The sequence below is a fragment of the Leptinotarsa decemlineata genome, unplaced genomic scaffold (assembly GCF_025532065.1).
Source record: "Leptinotarsa decemlineata unplaced genomic scaffold, Ldec_3_MD MMD2_tig00000576_RagTag_RagTag, whole genome shotgun sequence".
NCBI lineage: Eukaryota > Metazoa > Arthropoda > Insecta > Coleoptera > Chrysomelidae > Leptinotarsa > Leptinotarsa decemlineata.
The window spans coordinates 7,894,830-7,908,647 of record NW_027412551.1 but is presented as its reverse complement, the minus strand read 5'-3'; the positions used below and the strand labels follow the sequence as shown (position 1 = coordinate 7,908,647).

General features: G+C 33.8%; 1 protein-coding gene across 4 annotated transcripts in view; it reads left to right on the top strand.

The window, feature by feature from the left end:
• Window positions 1-1,801: 1,801 nt before the first annotated feature.
• LOC111506347 (lysine-specific histone demethylase Su(var)3-3) overlaps window positions 1,802-13,818 on the top strand; it is a 327,809-nt gene continuing 315,792 nt past the window's right edge. For 2 of the 4 annotated variants that reach the window (XM_074174323.1, XM_074174325.1), the window contains exons 1-6: window positions 1,802-1,960; window positions 2,062-2,458; window positions 2,866-3,138; window positions 3,859-4,148; window positions 4,581-4,870; window positions 5,353-5,501. In XM_074174323.1, coding sequence (XP_074030424.1) covers window positions 1,937-1,960; window positions 2,062-2,458; window positions 2,866-3,138; window positions 3,859-4,148; window positions 4,581-4,870; window positions 5,353-5,501 — 1,423 coding nt within the window. In that variant the 5' untranslated portion in view covers window positions 1,802-1,936. Of the gene's footprint in view, window positions 1,961-2,061; window positions 2,459-2,865; window positions 3,139-3,858; window positions 4,149-4,580; window positions 4,871-5,352; window positions 5,502-7,077; window positions 7,403-8,328; window positions 8,741-13,818 lie in introns of those variants that run through there. The other 2 variants (XM_074174324.1, XM_023161383.2) reach the window with 2 other exon arrangements.

The window sequence follows — 13,818 nt, the reverse complement described above, 5'->3', positions numbered from 1 at the left end:
TTTGTTAACGTCGACTTCTTTGAAACCAATCTGTGCTGGTCATCACGAATGTTTTCGTCAAAACCCCTGAACACTCTTGTATAGATGATCTGTCAAAACAGTTTCACAATAGCACATAGAACTCCTATTGGCCAATAGTTCGCAATATCCGATGATGATGATTTGAATCCTCATCATCATCTACCTACTTGATGACTAAAAATATCAAATGAGTTTAGGTATATACTAATTGAAACATTATGAAGACATTTTACAAACTCATTAAATGAACATGTAATAACCTAATTACCAATCTTCACATTAGAAAACAAATTTAATAGAGTGGTCATTCAGTAAATATTCAGCATTCTCAAATCTATTTCTATCTATTTCCAAACAATCCAAAAGATTAAGTTTCGAATCTCTCTCTCTCTCTTTCAAATGTATTACGTCATAGTTGTAGTTACACATGGGAAAGCCACAGGAAACTAAACTATACTCAGCAACATTGGTGAAGTCGCGGAATCTTTCACATATAGGTTGTTCACGTTAAGAAGAGAATGACGTCACAAGATGACAAGTTACGGCGTTGCCAACATGTGCACTATTTCAAACTTGTTTTTACTGTTGATATGTTTTATTGCTATTATCCTTACTTACTTTTAGTATTTGTTGGGACTATTTCGACAATGCTTTAGGCAAATTGAATATATGCAGGTCTTAACAAAAAAAATGATTAGTTCTGAAAAGAAAAGAAAGACTGACAGTTTTCAGTTTTTTTAGATTCGGCAATGTCTGTAATTTTACTATCAGTTGAGCAACTTACAAAATGAAATGTTACTTGTTTCATTGCTGTTGAACGCATTTCTGTGTGAATTTTAACGTTCTTATATTGGATACAAAAAACTTACCAGAAATGACGTCATTCTCTTCTTAACGTGAACAGCCTATATAATTGCAAAATCCGGCAGACCTAATACAGGTATCTCGGCTGGCACATGAATGGTTGATATGACATTGGCATTGGAAGTACTGAGGAATATATTTGAATATTACTTTGATGCTGATATTGTTGCGAGTTGAATTTTTCTAATACCTATGTATCTACAGGACCCACCAGACCAGTTATTACATTAGAACACCAAACACATAACCAATATAATCATTTAACCTAAAATGTTTACAAACTACATAGTGAACGTACGAAAACGTGAAGAATAATAATTGAAAACCGGTCTGCTAATCAGGCTATATTTGAAAATAAACCATCTGTCTATGAAATACTATCTATCGGCAGTAACAAAATATGCTCCAAAGGGTTGAGGATGACTATTTGAATGAATTTTTTGGCCGCATCATTCTTTGGATTTAGATTTCCTACAGTTTCAAATTTAACGGTATTTTTACATTACATTAATCACGTAATTAACAAATTGGTACCTATGTTGAAAACTTGATGACACATTTCTCTTCAAAAATATTTTCTTACTGTAATCCCATTAAATACGGAAGAGATGTAACATTACAGATTTTTTACTGACAGAATAAAATGAGGAAAATTACAGCCGACAAATAGTTCATGAGACATGTTGCAAGCTCTCGATTCTTTTTTCATAATTAATTTGACCTTTTTTTTCAAATGAGAATTATGAAAATGAGAAACGTAGTGTTTTTTCTAGAGTTCAAATATTCGACCATTATAGCAATCGCTGATCGAGCAGCAAACTCTGTCAAATGTCACTGTTTCTGTAAGTTTATGTCGATGGTTGCTGCTCATGAGAATGCGGCTTGAAGCAATCCCACTGAAAATCGACATGACAACGGTGGAATAACCTTGTTTCAAAGAATCAAAACAATAAAATAATTTGTTTACTTCATACCAAGAGTACGCCGGTGGTCAGTTACCTTGCAAATAACAATTTTTATCTCTAAAACATTACATAAAAACGTTCCTGAAATGAGTAAAAGAAAAAAAGTCAAGGTGAGTATTGTTTTCTTTGAGAACTGTTAAACACTGGACAAGATATATCATAAACAGGAAAAGTGAGGTTATTATTTACTAATAAAATTCAACAATTTAAGCTCGAATACAAAGAAATGGAAGAAAAGCTCGGCTGCGCCGACGAAGAAAACAATTCTACCGATAATACGGAAAAAGTCCGAATTCAACAACCAGAGAAAAAACTCAACCCTAGCACTTCAAAAATTGGGAAAAAAGAAGCCAAAAAGGAGGAAACCGGTAAAGAAGACGATGATGTAGATTCAGAACTAGACGATCCCGTAATAAAAGACTTATTTTCTGGCTTGGAAGGTGCTGCTTTCCAGAGTCGAATGCCTTTCGACAAATTGACCTCAACGGAAGCAGCTTGTTTTCCTGACATTGCTAATGCTGCTCTACAAACCATCAAAGTGTATCTGAATATACGAAATCGTATTCTGCAAATGTGGTTGGAAAATCCCAAATTGCAACTCATTTTGGGTAAATATGTGTTTTTCTGGCTCACGCTTGTTTTAGAAAAAACTTTTAATCAGTCTCGCATATTTTGGAATGATGATCACGATCTGAAATCAATACTTGGCGTTCCGGTCGACTTTTGGGATCAAAGAATTATCTATTTCAGGAACTCACACGAAATGACACTTTTCACAATTGTAACATGCAATTGGGAAAAGGAAGTTCCAGTTTGTGAGATTTTATATTCATAAGTATGCTCCTGAATCAGTTGAATTTTTAACAGTTTTGACTTTTGAGTGGCCATATTTCCAAAAGTAGATGGGAGCACCAAGTGTTGACTCAAGATACATAATAAGTGGATATATCAACCTTATTAAAATATTTTCAAAAACTAGCCCGAGATGTTAAAACAAATATTTATCTTTTTTTAGAACATGCAATTGATCGAATGGAAGCTCCTTACAATAGTGATATCCCTCTGTTGAAGAGGGTACATGCATTTTTGGAAAGAAATGGATTCATCAACTATGGTATTTTCAAAAGGCTCAAGCCAATACCTGCGAAAAAATATGGAAAAGTGATTGTAATTGGCGCTGGAATCGCCGGATTAGCTGCTGCACAGCAATTGCAACAGTTTGGATTGGAAGTTATTGTTCTTGAGGCTAGAGACAGGGTTGGGGGCCGTATTGCTACTTTCAGAAAAGGTGAGTCTAATATTTGGCACAACTGAATCAAATGTCAATTAAAGGAGGTCAGTTATAACTATTTTATATAATTTTACTTATATGAACCAAGTATATTTCAATTTGTCTTATTATTAGTCATAACTTTGATGACTTTTTCACCGGGGATTAGTTAGTCTATACAGGAATAATGAAATCGAGAATTATAGGGAGTTTTGAGCTGCTGGGCTCCATATTCACTCCACAATAATGTATATATTCAAAAATATTATTGTATTTGTCTATGAATAAAAAAATTATATTGTTATTATTAGCAGTATTGGCAGGTATTTCATGAATCTACACAAACATTCCAGTATAAAGGATGAGAAAATAGGTATTGACTGATTGATATTAGTATCATCTGAGGACACTGAATATACAGTAAAAAAGACCTGTAACCCAGTAGTTCTGTAGTTCTGACTCCATTGTTGAAGGTCAGCAAGATAGAAAACAACAGTTGCTGTTCTCATATTTAAAAGAAGGTTCCTGAATTCTTGACTGTCTCCATAATAATCTATTATATTTTCTTCAGTATTATAAACCTGAGTATAGACCTGAATAGTATTACAGTGCACCTCAAGTTTCGTCAATATAAATTCATCTCATTTCTCAACACTTAAAGTTTGAGATTTGTTCATTCCATAGTTCTGCAGTTGTTACAGCGTTGAATCCCAACTCTTTAAGAATCATTATTTTCAGGAAATTACATTGCCGATCTGGGAGCAATGGTAGTTACAGGACTTGGAGGAAATCCAGTGACCACTCTGAGCAAACAAATTGATATGGAATTACATCGTATCCGCCAAAAGTGTCCTTTATATCAGTCCAATGGTGTCACAGTAGACAAAGATAAAGACGAAATGGTGGAAAGAGAATTCAATAGACTTCTTGAGGCAACGTCCTATTTGTCTCATCAGCTTGATTTTAATTATGCCGGAAATAAGCCTGTCAGCTTGGGACAAGCTTTGGAATGGGTCATCAAACTACAGGTGAGTTGCAAGACTATTTTTGAAACTGATACATATTTTTGTCCTGCCTTGAATTAACTGTCTGGAGTTACTCTCTAAAGAAACAAAATATTTTGTTTTATAATTTAACAAAATAACACCCGATTCTAAGAAAGAAATCACGTTGTTTTGTGTTCAAGTGCCGCTCTAATATTTCAATACCATTTTTGTAGTACAGGGATAACTATATTCCATTTCAACTCCTAACCCTGAACAAAAAAAGGAGAAATTTGAAAATATTTGTGTCTGTCTAATCGTGAACCTTGTGAAAACTTGTCAATTTTTAATTTAATCGGGAAGCCTGTTGAACAGATGACACCCATTGAAAAAACAGTTTCTTTTTGAGAGCAACTTGTGTTATGTTATTGGATTGTGGATCATCTTCATGTAGTCCTGCATATGTTAAATTTATAGGAAAAACATGTCAAAGAGAAACAGATAGAACACCTCAAATCAGTGATTGCTCTTCAAGAAAAATTGAAAACCAATCAGTCAATGTTGGTGAACATCAAAGAGAAGATGAAAGAAATAAATGCTACGGTGAAGGAAATGCTCGCCATTGAAAAACGTAACATAGAGGAGGAGTTTGCTTATCGAAGTGGTGTAAAAGATTTGAGAGACTTGGCCAACGAGTGGGACCAGTTACAAGAACAAGCCAAGGAGATTGAAGATAAGCTGGAAGAACTGGAGAAATCGAAACCAAGGTATGTTTATGTTTTTTTTTTGATAATTGTCCAAAGTTAATTATTACTAACTTCAGAAATAGAAGGTTATCAAGTCAACACTAGTGTAAAATTATTGAAAGTGTAACATTCAATTCAATTCAAGACCGTGTCAGCAATAGAAGAGTGTCTATCTAATATAAAACCATGGCTTTGCTGGTTGAAAAATGTAGGCCCCCTATTTGTTTTGTGTGTACTTTTTATCATTCCACACTGCATTGTCCGATGTGTTTAATAACTCGTTTCCAGCCAAATATTGAAATTATAACGGTTAACTTAAACATTTTTCATCAATCAGAGAACAAAAAACTCTGTTTCTTCTGGAGTACCTTGTAACTTTTAAATGAGGGACTGATTGTAGGTTTTGCCCTTTATTTCCTCTAGGAAGAAATCACACCTCTTGCTACTTATTTTTTTTTACACATGATGAATGTTTAATGGAATCGAACTTGTTTTTATTTCAGTGATGTGTATTTGTCTTCAAAAGATCGTCAAATTTTGGATTGGCACTTTGCAAATTTGGAATTCGCGAATGCAACACCACTGTCAAATTTGTCGCTGAAGCATTGGGACCAGGACGACGATTTTGAGTTCACCGGGAATCATTTAACAGGTGATTGTTAATAACAAACTTTTAATGGTTTCGAATGAAAGATATAATGGGAGATGTGTTTATTAATTTTTTGAGTCGAAATGAAAAGTTTCTTAGACAAGTAGTTGGTATCTTTTGGAATTCTGAAACACCAAGTTAAATAATGACTTTATATTTGTGGTCGGATTATTTTTTTACTAAAAAACAGAAACAAATTTTACCTTGATGAATAATTCAGATTTTATGATTATTTCAACAACTGATTAATTTTTTTACGTTCAGATCCGTCATCTCTGAGTGCACTTGTGAAAAATATTAATATTTATTATGCGTAGAACAAAACATTTTTTGTTTATTTTTGATAATTTCATATTTTCGTATTGACGAAAAATCAAGTGTGATACTGATTATTTCAGTTACAAAACAAATTTAATTGAAACTGCTAACAGTCCAAGATCTCAGAGCCACCAATCTTACGTCATTTTCATAAAGTTATTTTGTTAATAAACTTGTGATTGAGAATGTATGCATACTTGCCAGATTGAAAGAACACCTTTTGTCCTTTTAAAAACACCAGAACGAAACTACTGTCAACATGTGTTTTCTTAACAAAATTAGCATCATCAGAAGATGTAAGACTGTATTTGATAGTCAAAACCCAAAATAACCTGTCACTTATGTAACAGCATTGTCATTAAAAGTGGCTCAAAATATTAAATGTACGCAATCAGGGATAAACATTCATATATTCATCAAGAGTATGATAGGATTCACCTAGGATGAACTCTTTGATTGAATAATTAAACAGTTTTGGAGCCAGATTTTTTATTGTATTATGTTGTTTCAAAAGTTTTGTTCTTTTTAATTAGTCTACTTCAAATGTGAATACATATTCAATTCAATCGAAATAAGCGTCATTTGAATCGGTGCACGTTTGCCAACATTGGCAAGAGGTCTGGAGAGTATGGTGGGTGAGATAGAACTTGGATGCCTAATTCGATTCAATTTCCGATTTTGATATGTGATATTCGTTGTCATAGAGGATACACTTTTCATCACATGTGACGATCCGCCCAAAAAAGTATCGTTTCGGTTGTGCAAAAGCAAAAAAACAGACCTCGAAATACTTTCCGATCTTCAGTACCTTTCCGATACATATTGAACCATCAAAAACCGCAGGGGTACTGAGCCCTGTTCCCTCACCTTTATCGCTTTTGTTCAATTTGAATTCTTAGAGAAAATTGGGCGAAAGTTGCCTAACGACATTATAAGCTGAAACGAGACAAAATTTAAATTTGAAAAAAATGAACAGCGTTAATGTATAGAGTACAAAATTCTCTATCTGTAAGTATATACCAAGACACAGTAGAATAAGTATTTATTGAGATGTGGATCTACAAAAACACATGACATTAAAACGGAGAAAAGTTTTGAAATAACTCAATACTTAGAAGTTTCTTGTACAATTGAAAAAGCATAAGCCTGCTAATCTATGTGTTAACTCTTTCAATTGAAAGGAATTTTTAGTGTTTTAGTTTAAGCTACTAAGAGATTTTTTGAACTTCTTATCACAGCAATATGAAATTCTTTGTTTCAGGTAAGTTGCAGCTCTGGATATAGGTATTGAAACATTCATGTATATTCATATTTGATCAGTAGATTCATATAGCTACAGCAAAAACCTTTACAGAAACTAGTGAGATTTTTGATAATTATATGCAGAACGGTTGAATATTCAATTGAGTGTTCCCAAATTCTGGTATTATCACTTACCCATCATTTTCAGTAATTCCGGAGGAAATTGTTTGACTAAACTCTCCTTTGGAATTTCTATTATATAATAATACATTTCAGGTATGCCAAGATATTTTTGCTAATTAGCAGAAAGAAAAAATAATAATGTTCAAAAACGTTGAACGGCAAGGTTTTTCTTCAATTTTTTTTTATTATGTTACACAAAAGTTTATGGTGGGTTAAAAGTAACTTGATTGTGACTAGAGACCGGAATTTTCGTCTCCTAGTCCATATAAAGAAAAATTTGAACATGGTTTCAAAAAGTTTTTCCATTTTTGAACATACAACTGATTCCGAGCCGAGCCGTTTATTTATTACTTTGCTGACTATTTCATCAACTTGCTTTGTCTATCAGGCGCTACGTATTCAGAAAACATTATTTGGCTTTTCAGTTTTCCATCAATATTCGGTGTGCCCTTAAATTGGGTTCGCGAAAAGTTTTTTTTATTTGTGGATTTATGAACAAAGTTATATTTCTTGCTCCACTTTAAACGTGGTGATTAGGATAATGTATTTTAATCAACCTGAATTTCCAAAAAAAAAATTAGATAATATAGCATCAAATTGGTTATGAAATTATGCTATCATCATCAGCATTATCATTTGATGATTCTGAAGAGAGTTTCAATACAAGTTGTCCCTGAAATTTATTCTACTGCTGTTGCAGCCTCCTGACCTGATGTTAAGGTACCAAATGAAAAAAATATTTTATTCTTATGTTCACTAATGAAAGTCATTTCTGATCAAACTTATGGCTTCAGCCAGAAAGACTATTTTCATTTTGAATAACTTCTATAATAACAGTATTTCAACAACAACAAACAAGTTTTTTAATGTCAAAAATTTAATCTGGTGCATATCATTAGAAAGTATTTCCACAAATTCCAGTAGATAAATCTAGTGTATTTCCGAAGTTACAATATGCATTCCGAATTTTTTGAGTCGGTCTACTGTCTCACATATTTCATTCTTCAATATTTCCTTGTCATTATCGATATCAAATTCAAACTATCTGCTATGAATATCACTAAAAATCAAATTCTGTGATCATTAGATCAGGACTTCAGGGGGGCCAGAGAATTGGTCCATTAACTGTCTGATCCATTGACTTGGAAACTGCCCAGCTAAGTATTTTATCATAAATGGTGTGGAATGACCAAGGCTGTTGAAAATGAAGTTTTTCTCTATTTGCCAGTGGTATATCACTGAGATGTTCCAAAATATCAATGTTGTGCCTAAGGAAATACGGATCCATTATATCGGAGTATGAAACAACTATCCAAACGTCAAGTCTCCTCGAATATTGATGTCTTGATTGGATGCAAAAATTCAAATTTTGAAATGATCAGTATAGAGAGTTTTGTGAGGTAACTATTCTTTTGATAGTGATTTTCGCCTAATTTGATATTATATTTCTTGTGAAATACGTGTCTTTCTGGATGGGTTTTTATACCCGTATAAACTCTGTTCATCATATTTGAAACACTCTCCATCCTTTCGATCTTGAATGATCTTGTCAACTACCTTATGGCTACCTCCAGTTAATGCCCATTGAACTGATGACCACAGCTTTATGAAAATTCACAAATTCATAGCACTGAACAAAAAATACTTTTTATTCTGAAATCATATCATAAGTTTCAAAATGATAATTTTGTTTCCATGGAGTGCAAATACACTTGATTTTTTTGAGTTCGAATGTGAACTGTTCCAAATTTTGAACAAATATGAATATAGGATAAAGAAAATAGCTTTTGTCTGGTTTCTACTGAGATTTTTATTTGTTACTATTGGTTTCGGTTTGTTAGACCATTTTTAAGTAACTTGTTAATTTCAAGTTTCAAGTAACTTGTTAATTTCAAGTTACTTGAAAATGGTCTAACAAACCAAAACCGGTCGTAATAAATGAAAATCATAGTAGCAATCAGACAAAAACTATTTTTTCTATCCCATATTGAGTATGAACTTCTACAATTTTAATAGGTCATCAATTGAATAAGTTGAACAATTTTCCATAATCATGGTCTGTAGGCTTTCATGGCCGGTGTCTAACAAATTGTCTTATAGTTGAAGTAATTCTATTTTCTGGATAAACCTGTGGATACAAATATGATTTGATTAGAATCGGCTTTGTGAGTGAAACTGATTTTTTCATCAAATATAACTTTTCTCATCTTCTGTCTGTTGAAATCTGTTTTTCCTTAAACCCCCTTACAGAGACCTTTTTCAGAAGTTGAAATTGTGCGAGCTAATGATTAACGAGGCCTTACCGTTTAACGTGCGATTCCTAACATAAATCCACAAATAAGGAAAAAACCGTCTTGTGAGGAGTTTTTGAAAAGTATTGAGAAATACTCTTCATGAAAGTATTTAGGTCATGTACAGAAATTTCTTTCAGATATATACCAAATAAAAAAACTATGAAAGAACAGCATTCGATTAAGTACAGTGAATTACATGAAAATCACTTTTTTCTATTCAGTTTATATCCCAAACATTTGTATTGGTATTGAAAAGATATCACTCATAGGAGTGCTACACAATGTTTCATTAAAGAGTAGTGATATGATAAAATGTCATTAACACGAAAAGCTCTCAATCTCCAGGCGTATATCTGCCAGTTTTGTGAGAAAACAATAGTTTTCAATTCCTCGTCATCACCTTTTGGATATTTTTGAAAAACGATTCACTTTTTTAATTTTTCACCAAACAAACGTATATGCAATAATACTTTGGCCTCATTATTATTTAACTTCCCACCGTAGTGAAGTCTATGAATATCCATAAATTTTGTGTTTTTGTTTCTTCTAAGGGAACTTGATAGACTATGTCATTCAATTAATAACAGTTCCAATCAAAAAGAATACAAGCTTCGTGAAAATACAAAATAAGGAGTAAACAAAGATATATTACTGAACTTCAAGGACATTTAGAGAAAATCTTTAATAGGTACCAATTTGTTTGAGTTTTCGTTTTTGTTGTATTATCTGAGATATTATTACATATATATTTTATCTCAAAATATTGTTTTTATTTGTTACTGAAAACCCTCTCAATGAAAGACCTAAATCATGATGAAATACACAGGAATATTGGTTAAAGAGCTTACCAGTGGTAGCTCACATTGGTAGAACAGATGGAATTGTTGGGTGAAACGAAAGCTGTTTGATTAAAGGATACAGTTAGTTCTGTAAAACCATATTCCACCAATTCAGTGACATCTCTAATCTGTTGCTGAATATCTGTTTTAGCGATAAAGCCCATTTAAGATCCTAAGGGTAACAAATATTCTTTTTGTTGACTTTTTGAATTTGTAAATGTTCGTTTTCCCGGCTCTGCTAGTTTTTGGAAAGTATTCAATTAATTTACTCTATTTTTGTTCCCTGATCATGAACCTTGAGTGAACCAATTCACTTTCTGACTCGTCAAAAGACATACCCTTGCCGGCATCTAGCGGACAAATGTCAAAATTTGAATATTCGATGCTTTCTAAGAATTATTTTCATTAATATTGTTGTTGTTGATCAGAAGGTGCAAATTTGAAGTGGTTTTTATATGATCGATGATAATTCCTCAATCCTGAAGTCGATTGTATTATTATTAATTAATCGTGGTTAAAGTCGGGTTTTTCTGAATGATCATAATACATCCACCAGTGGCGCTAGCGTTTGGAGAAAGTAATTCGAAATCAAGGTCAAATCATGTTTAAATTGTTATTTTGAAATTTGAAAACTTCATAGAAAAAACTTGAGAGAAATTTATTCCACTGATATCAATTATGAAAGAATGAAAAAAATGCATGTGTTATCCCAATTGTGTTTTCTCTCGCCCATTGTTATGATGATATTGATGAAGTTCTAGAAATATCACAAATAAAAAGTCAGAGGGGTCAGTAAGCTTAGATCGATATTCTAATCAACCACTGAAAACTTTGTGAAACTGAATGTGATAACCCACTGAAATATAGTTTCACATGAAGCGGAGGGACTGCAACTGATTGAATAGAGTGAATGTTAGTGGTATTTTGAGTCTGACCAACAGATGAGAGATTTTTACTGTGTACGTCAAATCCATGAAAGGAATCGCACGTTCAAAAGTAAAAGTTCGTTAATGCTTGGCTCGCACAAGGGTTCTAAGGGTTTGTCCGTTAAAGGGCGATAGCAGGTTGACTGAAAGGAATATTCACAAATAATATAGTTAGTAGAGGAGGAGGAAAACGACATCAAGTTTATTAGCTCGTTTCGGCCTGTAGGTGGAAAACGAATTTATTATTATAATTATTATAACTTTGCATAACATGAATAGTCAAACAGCTCCCACATGGGTATAAGCCTGTTCATGTATGTTAATCTATAAATTAATACAAATATTAAAAAAAAAATACAAAACTCATGAAAAATTATCAGGGTACAAAAGAAAATGAAGTGATAACAATAAATTGATAGTTTGAGAACTGGAGGTTTGTTAAACTAACTGAACGAAATATGAAAAAAAACACATGTTTTGAAGTACTTCCAATTCCTTTTGTTGGTTTTGGCTCACTTAAAAATACTTTTTTTACTGGATTTTGGATTTCTAGTTGTAGTAGGTATATATTCAAGTTCACAGCAAATTTTTTTTGGATTATCATTCATTTGCGACTCAAGCTTCGTTATTTTATGAAAAATAACTGCACGTTGTCTTGAGTTCATTCAGGTTGGAGCCCAGCTCCCTTACCCTTTTAGCTGATTTTTGTCGAAGAAGGACAAATGAGTTCACGACTGAGGGTATGAAAAATATACGAAATCCATCTTGATTTTGATCAGGTTGAAAATCTCTTCCCGTACCCTTTCAACTGTCTTTTGCATCAACTGTCTTTCGCTATGAAAAATACTTATTGGTATTGAAAGAAAATGCTTGATGCTTTCATTTTAGCAGGTAGCGTTTTATTGAAGTATTACTTCCGCCATCTACCGACTAGAAGCTGAAAATGAATTACGTAGAATAAAGATGGAACTATTTAACTACTTGGAACATTTCATTCACTTTTCATTTGCGGTTTTCTTTCTATGAGAAAGATGACGCGATTCTTATTAAGGAATCCGTAGGTACTCACTACATTTTTTTAAACTTTGATGACAATTGGAATAGTATTTGGACATATGTATTTATATACACACATCGGAAAAGTCTAGGGATATTTTTATAACATACTAAATATCATAAAAATAAATGCATGAGGTCGTTTAATTTCGATTAAATTGGTACACTCGACAACCCTGTAGATTTCTATGGGTTGAACAAAGCCTGCAAAAACGGTAACTAATCTTTTATAAAGTTTTTTACAAACTGTAGGTTTTCGGCTAAAATGAATAATCTGAAAGTGTCGCCATCACTTACCATTGGCTGGATGAATAGAGCTGTAGGGCTTCTTCAAGGTGGCATGCGACAAAATGATGTAGCTCTTCGTTGGGGGGTCTCCCAAAGTGTTATCAGTCGATTGTGGCGGCGTTTCCGTGAAACTGGCAGTCCAGCCGAACAACATCCAGGGCGAGGACGCGCTACAACTGCAGTTCAAGACCGATTTTTGGTCTTAACCGCAAGAAGACAACCGACAATCACAGCACCTGAGTTGGTTAACGTGTTGCAGCAGACGCACCAGGTAACCATTGGTCGTGATACTGTCAGAAATCGACTGCATGAAGCAGATCTCCACAACAGAAGGCCACTTAGATGTCCACCTTTGTCGAGAGGCAATCGCGGTAGAAGATTAGAGTGGTGTTAAGAACATCAAAACTGGGATGCAAATGATTGGGCCACAGTTTTGTTTACAGACGAATCCAGATTTGGATTTCATCCAGATTCTCGTCGAGTAAGACTGTGGAGACGACCTGGAAATAATGAACGTTTGAGACACGTCCAGGAAGTCTACACATACAGAGGTGGTACAGTAATGCTATGGGGCGGAATCATGATCGGCGGCAGAACCGATCTCGTTTTTCCAAATCGCTCCCTCACAGCTCGACAGTACCTCGACACCATTCTTCTACCTATCGTCCGTCCGTTTGCTGGTGCTGTTGGTGAAAACTTCCACCTAATGCACGATAATGCTCGTCCACATGTCGCGCGATTAGTGACTGACTGGGTCACCAACGAAGGAGTTGATGTATTGCCATGGCCAGCACAATCACCGGACCTGAATCCCATCGAGCATGTGTGGCACATGCTTCAACGAAGAATTACTCCGCATATGGGGAACATTCACACAACGTTTCAATTGAGAGAGCTTTTAATCGCTGAATGGGCAAATGTACCTCAACAAGACATTGACAATCTCATTTTGTCGATGCACGATAGATGTAGGGCCGTAATAAACCAGCGTGGAGGCCATACTTTGTACTGATTCCAATTTTTTTTGTATTATGATTTTTTTTCGGGGTGCCAAAGAAGAGCCATATTTTTTTTTAGTTTTGCTTATATGCGCACTCAGTATTTTTGACCATTTAATAAATTTTGTTGTAAGTTACATTCGTTTAATAATCACCCGTCAACTTTTTTTCCCTAA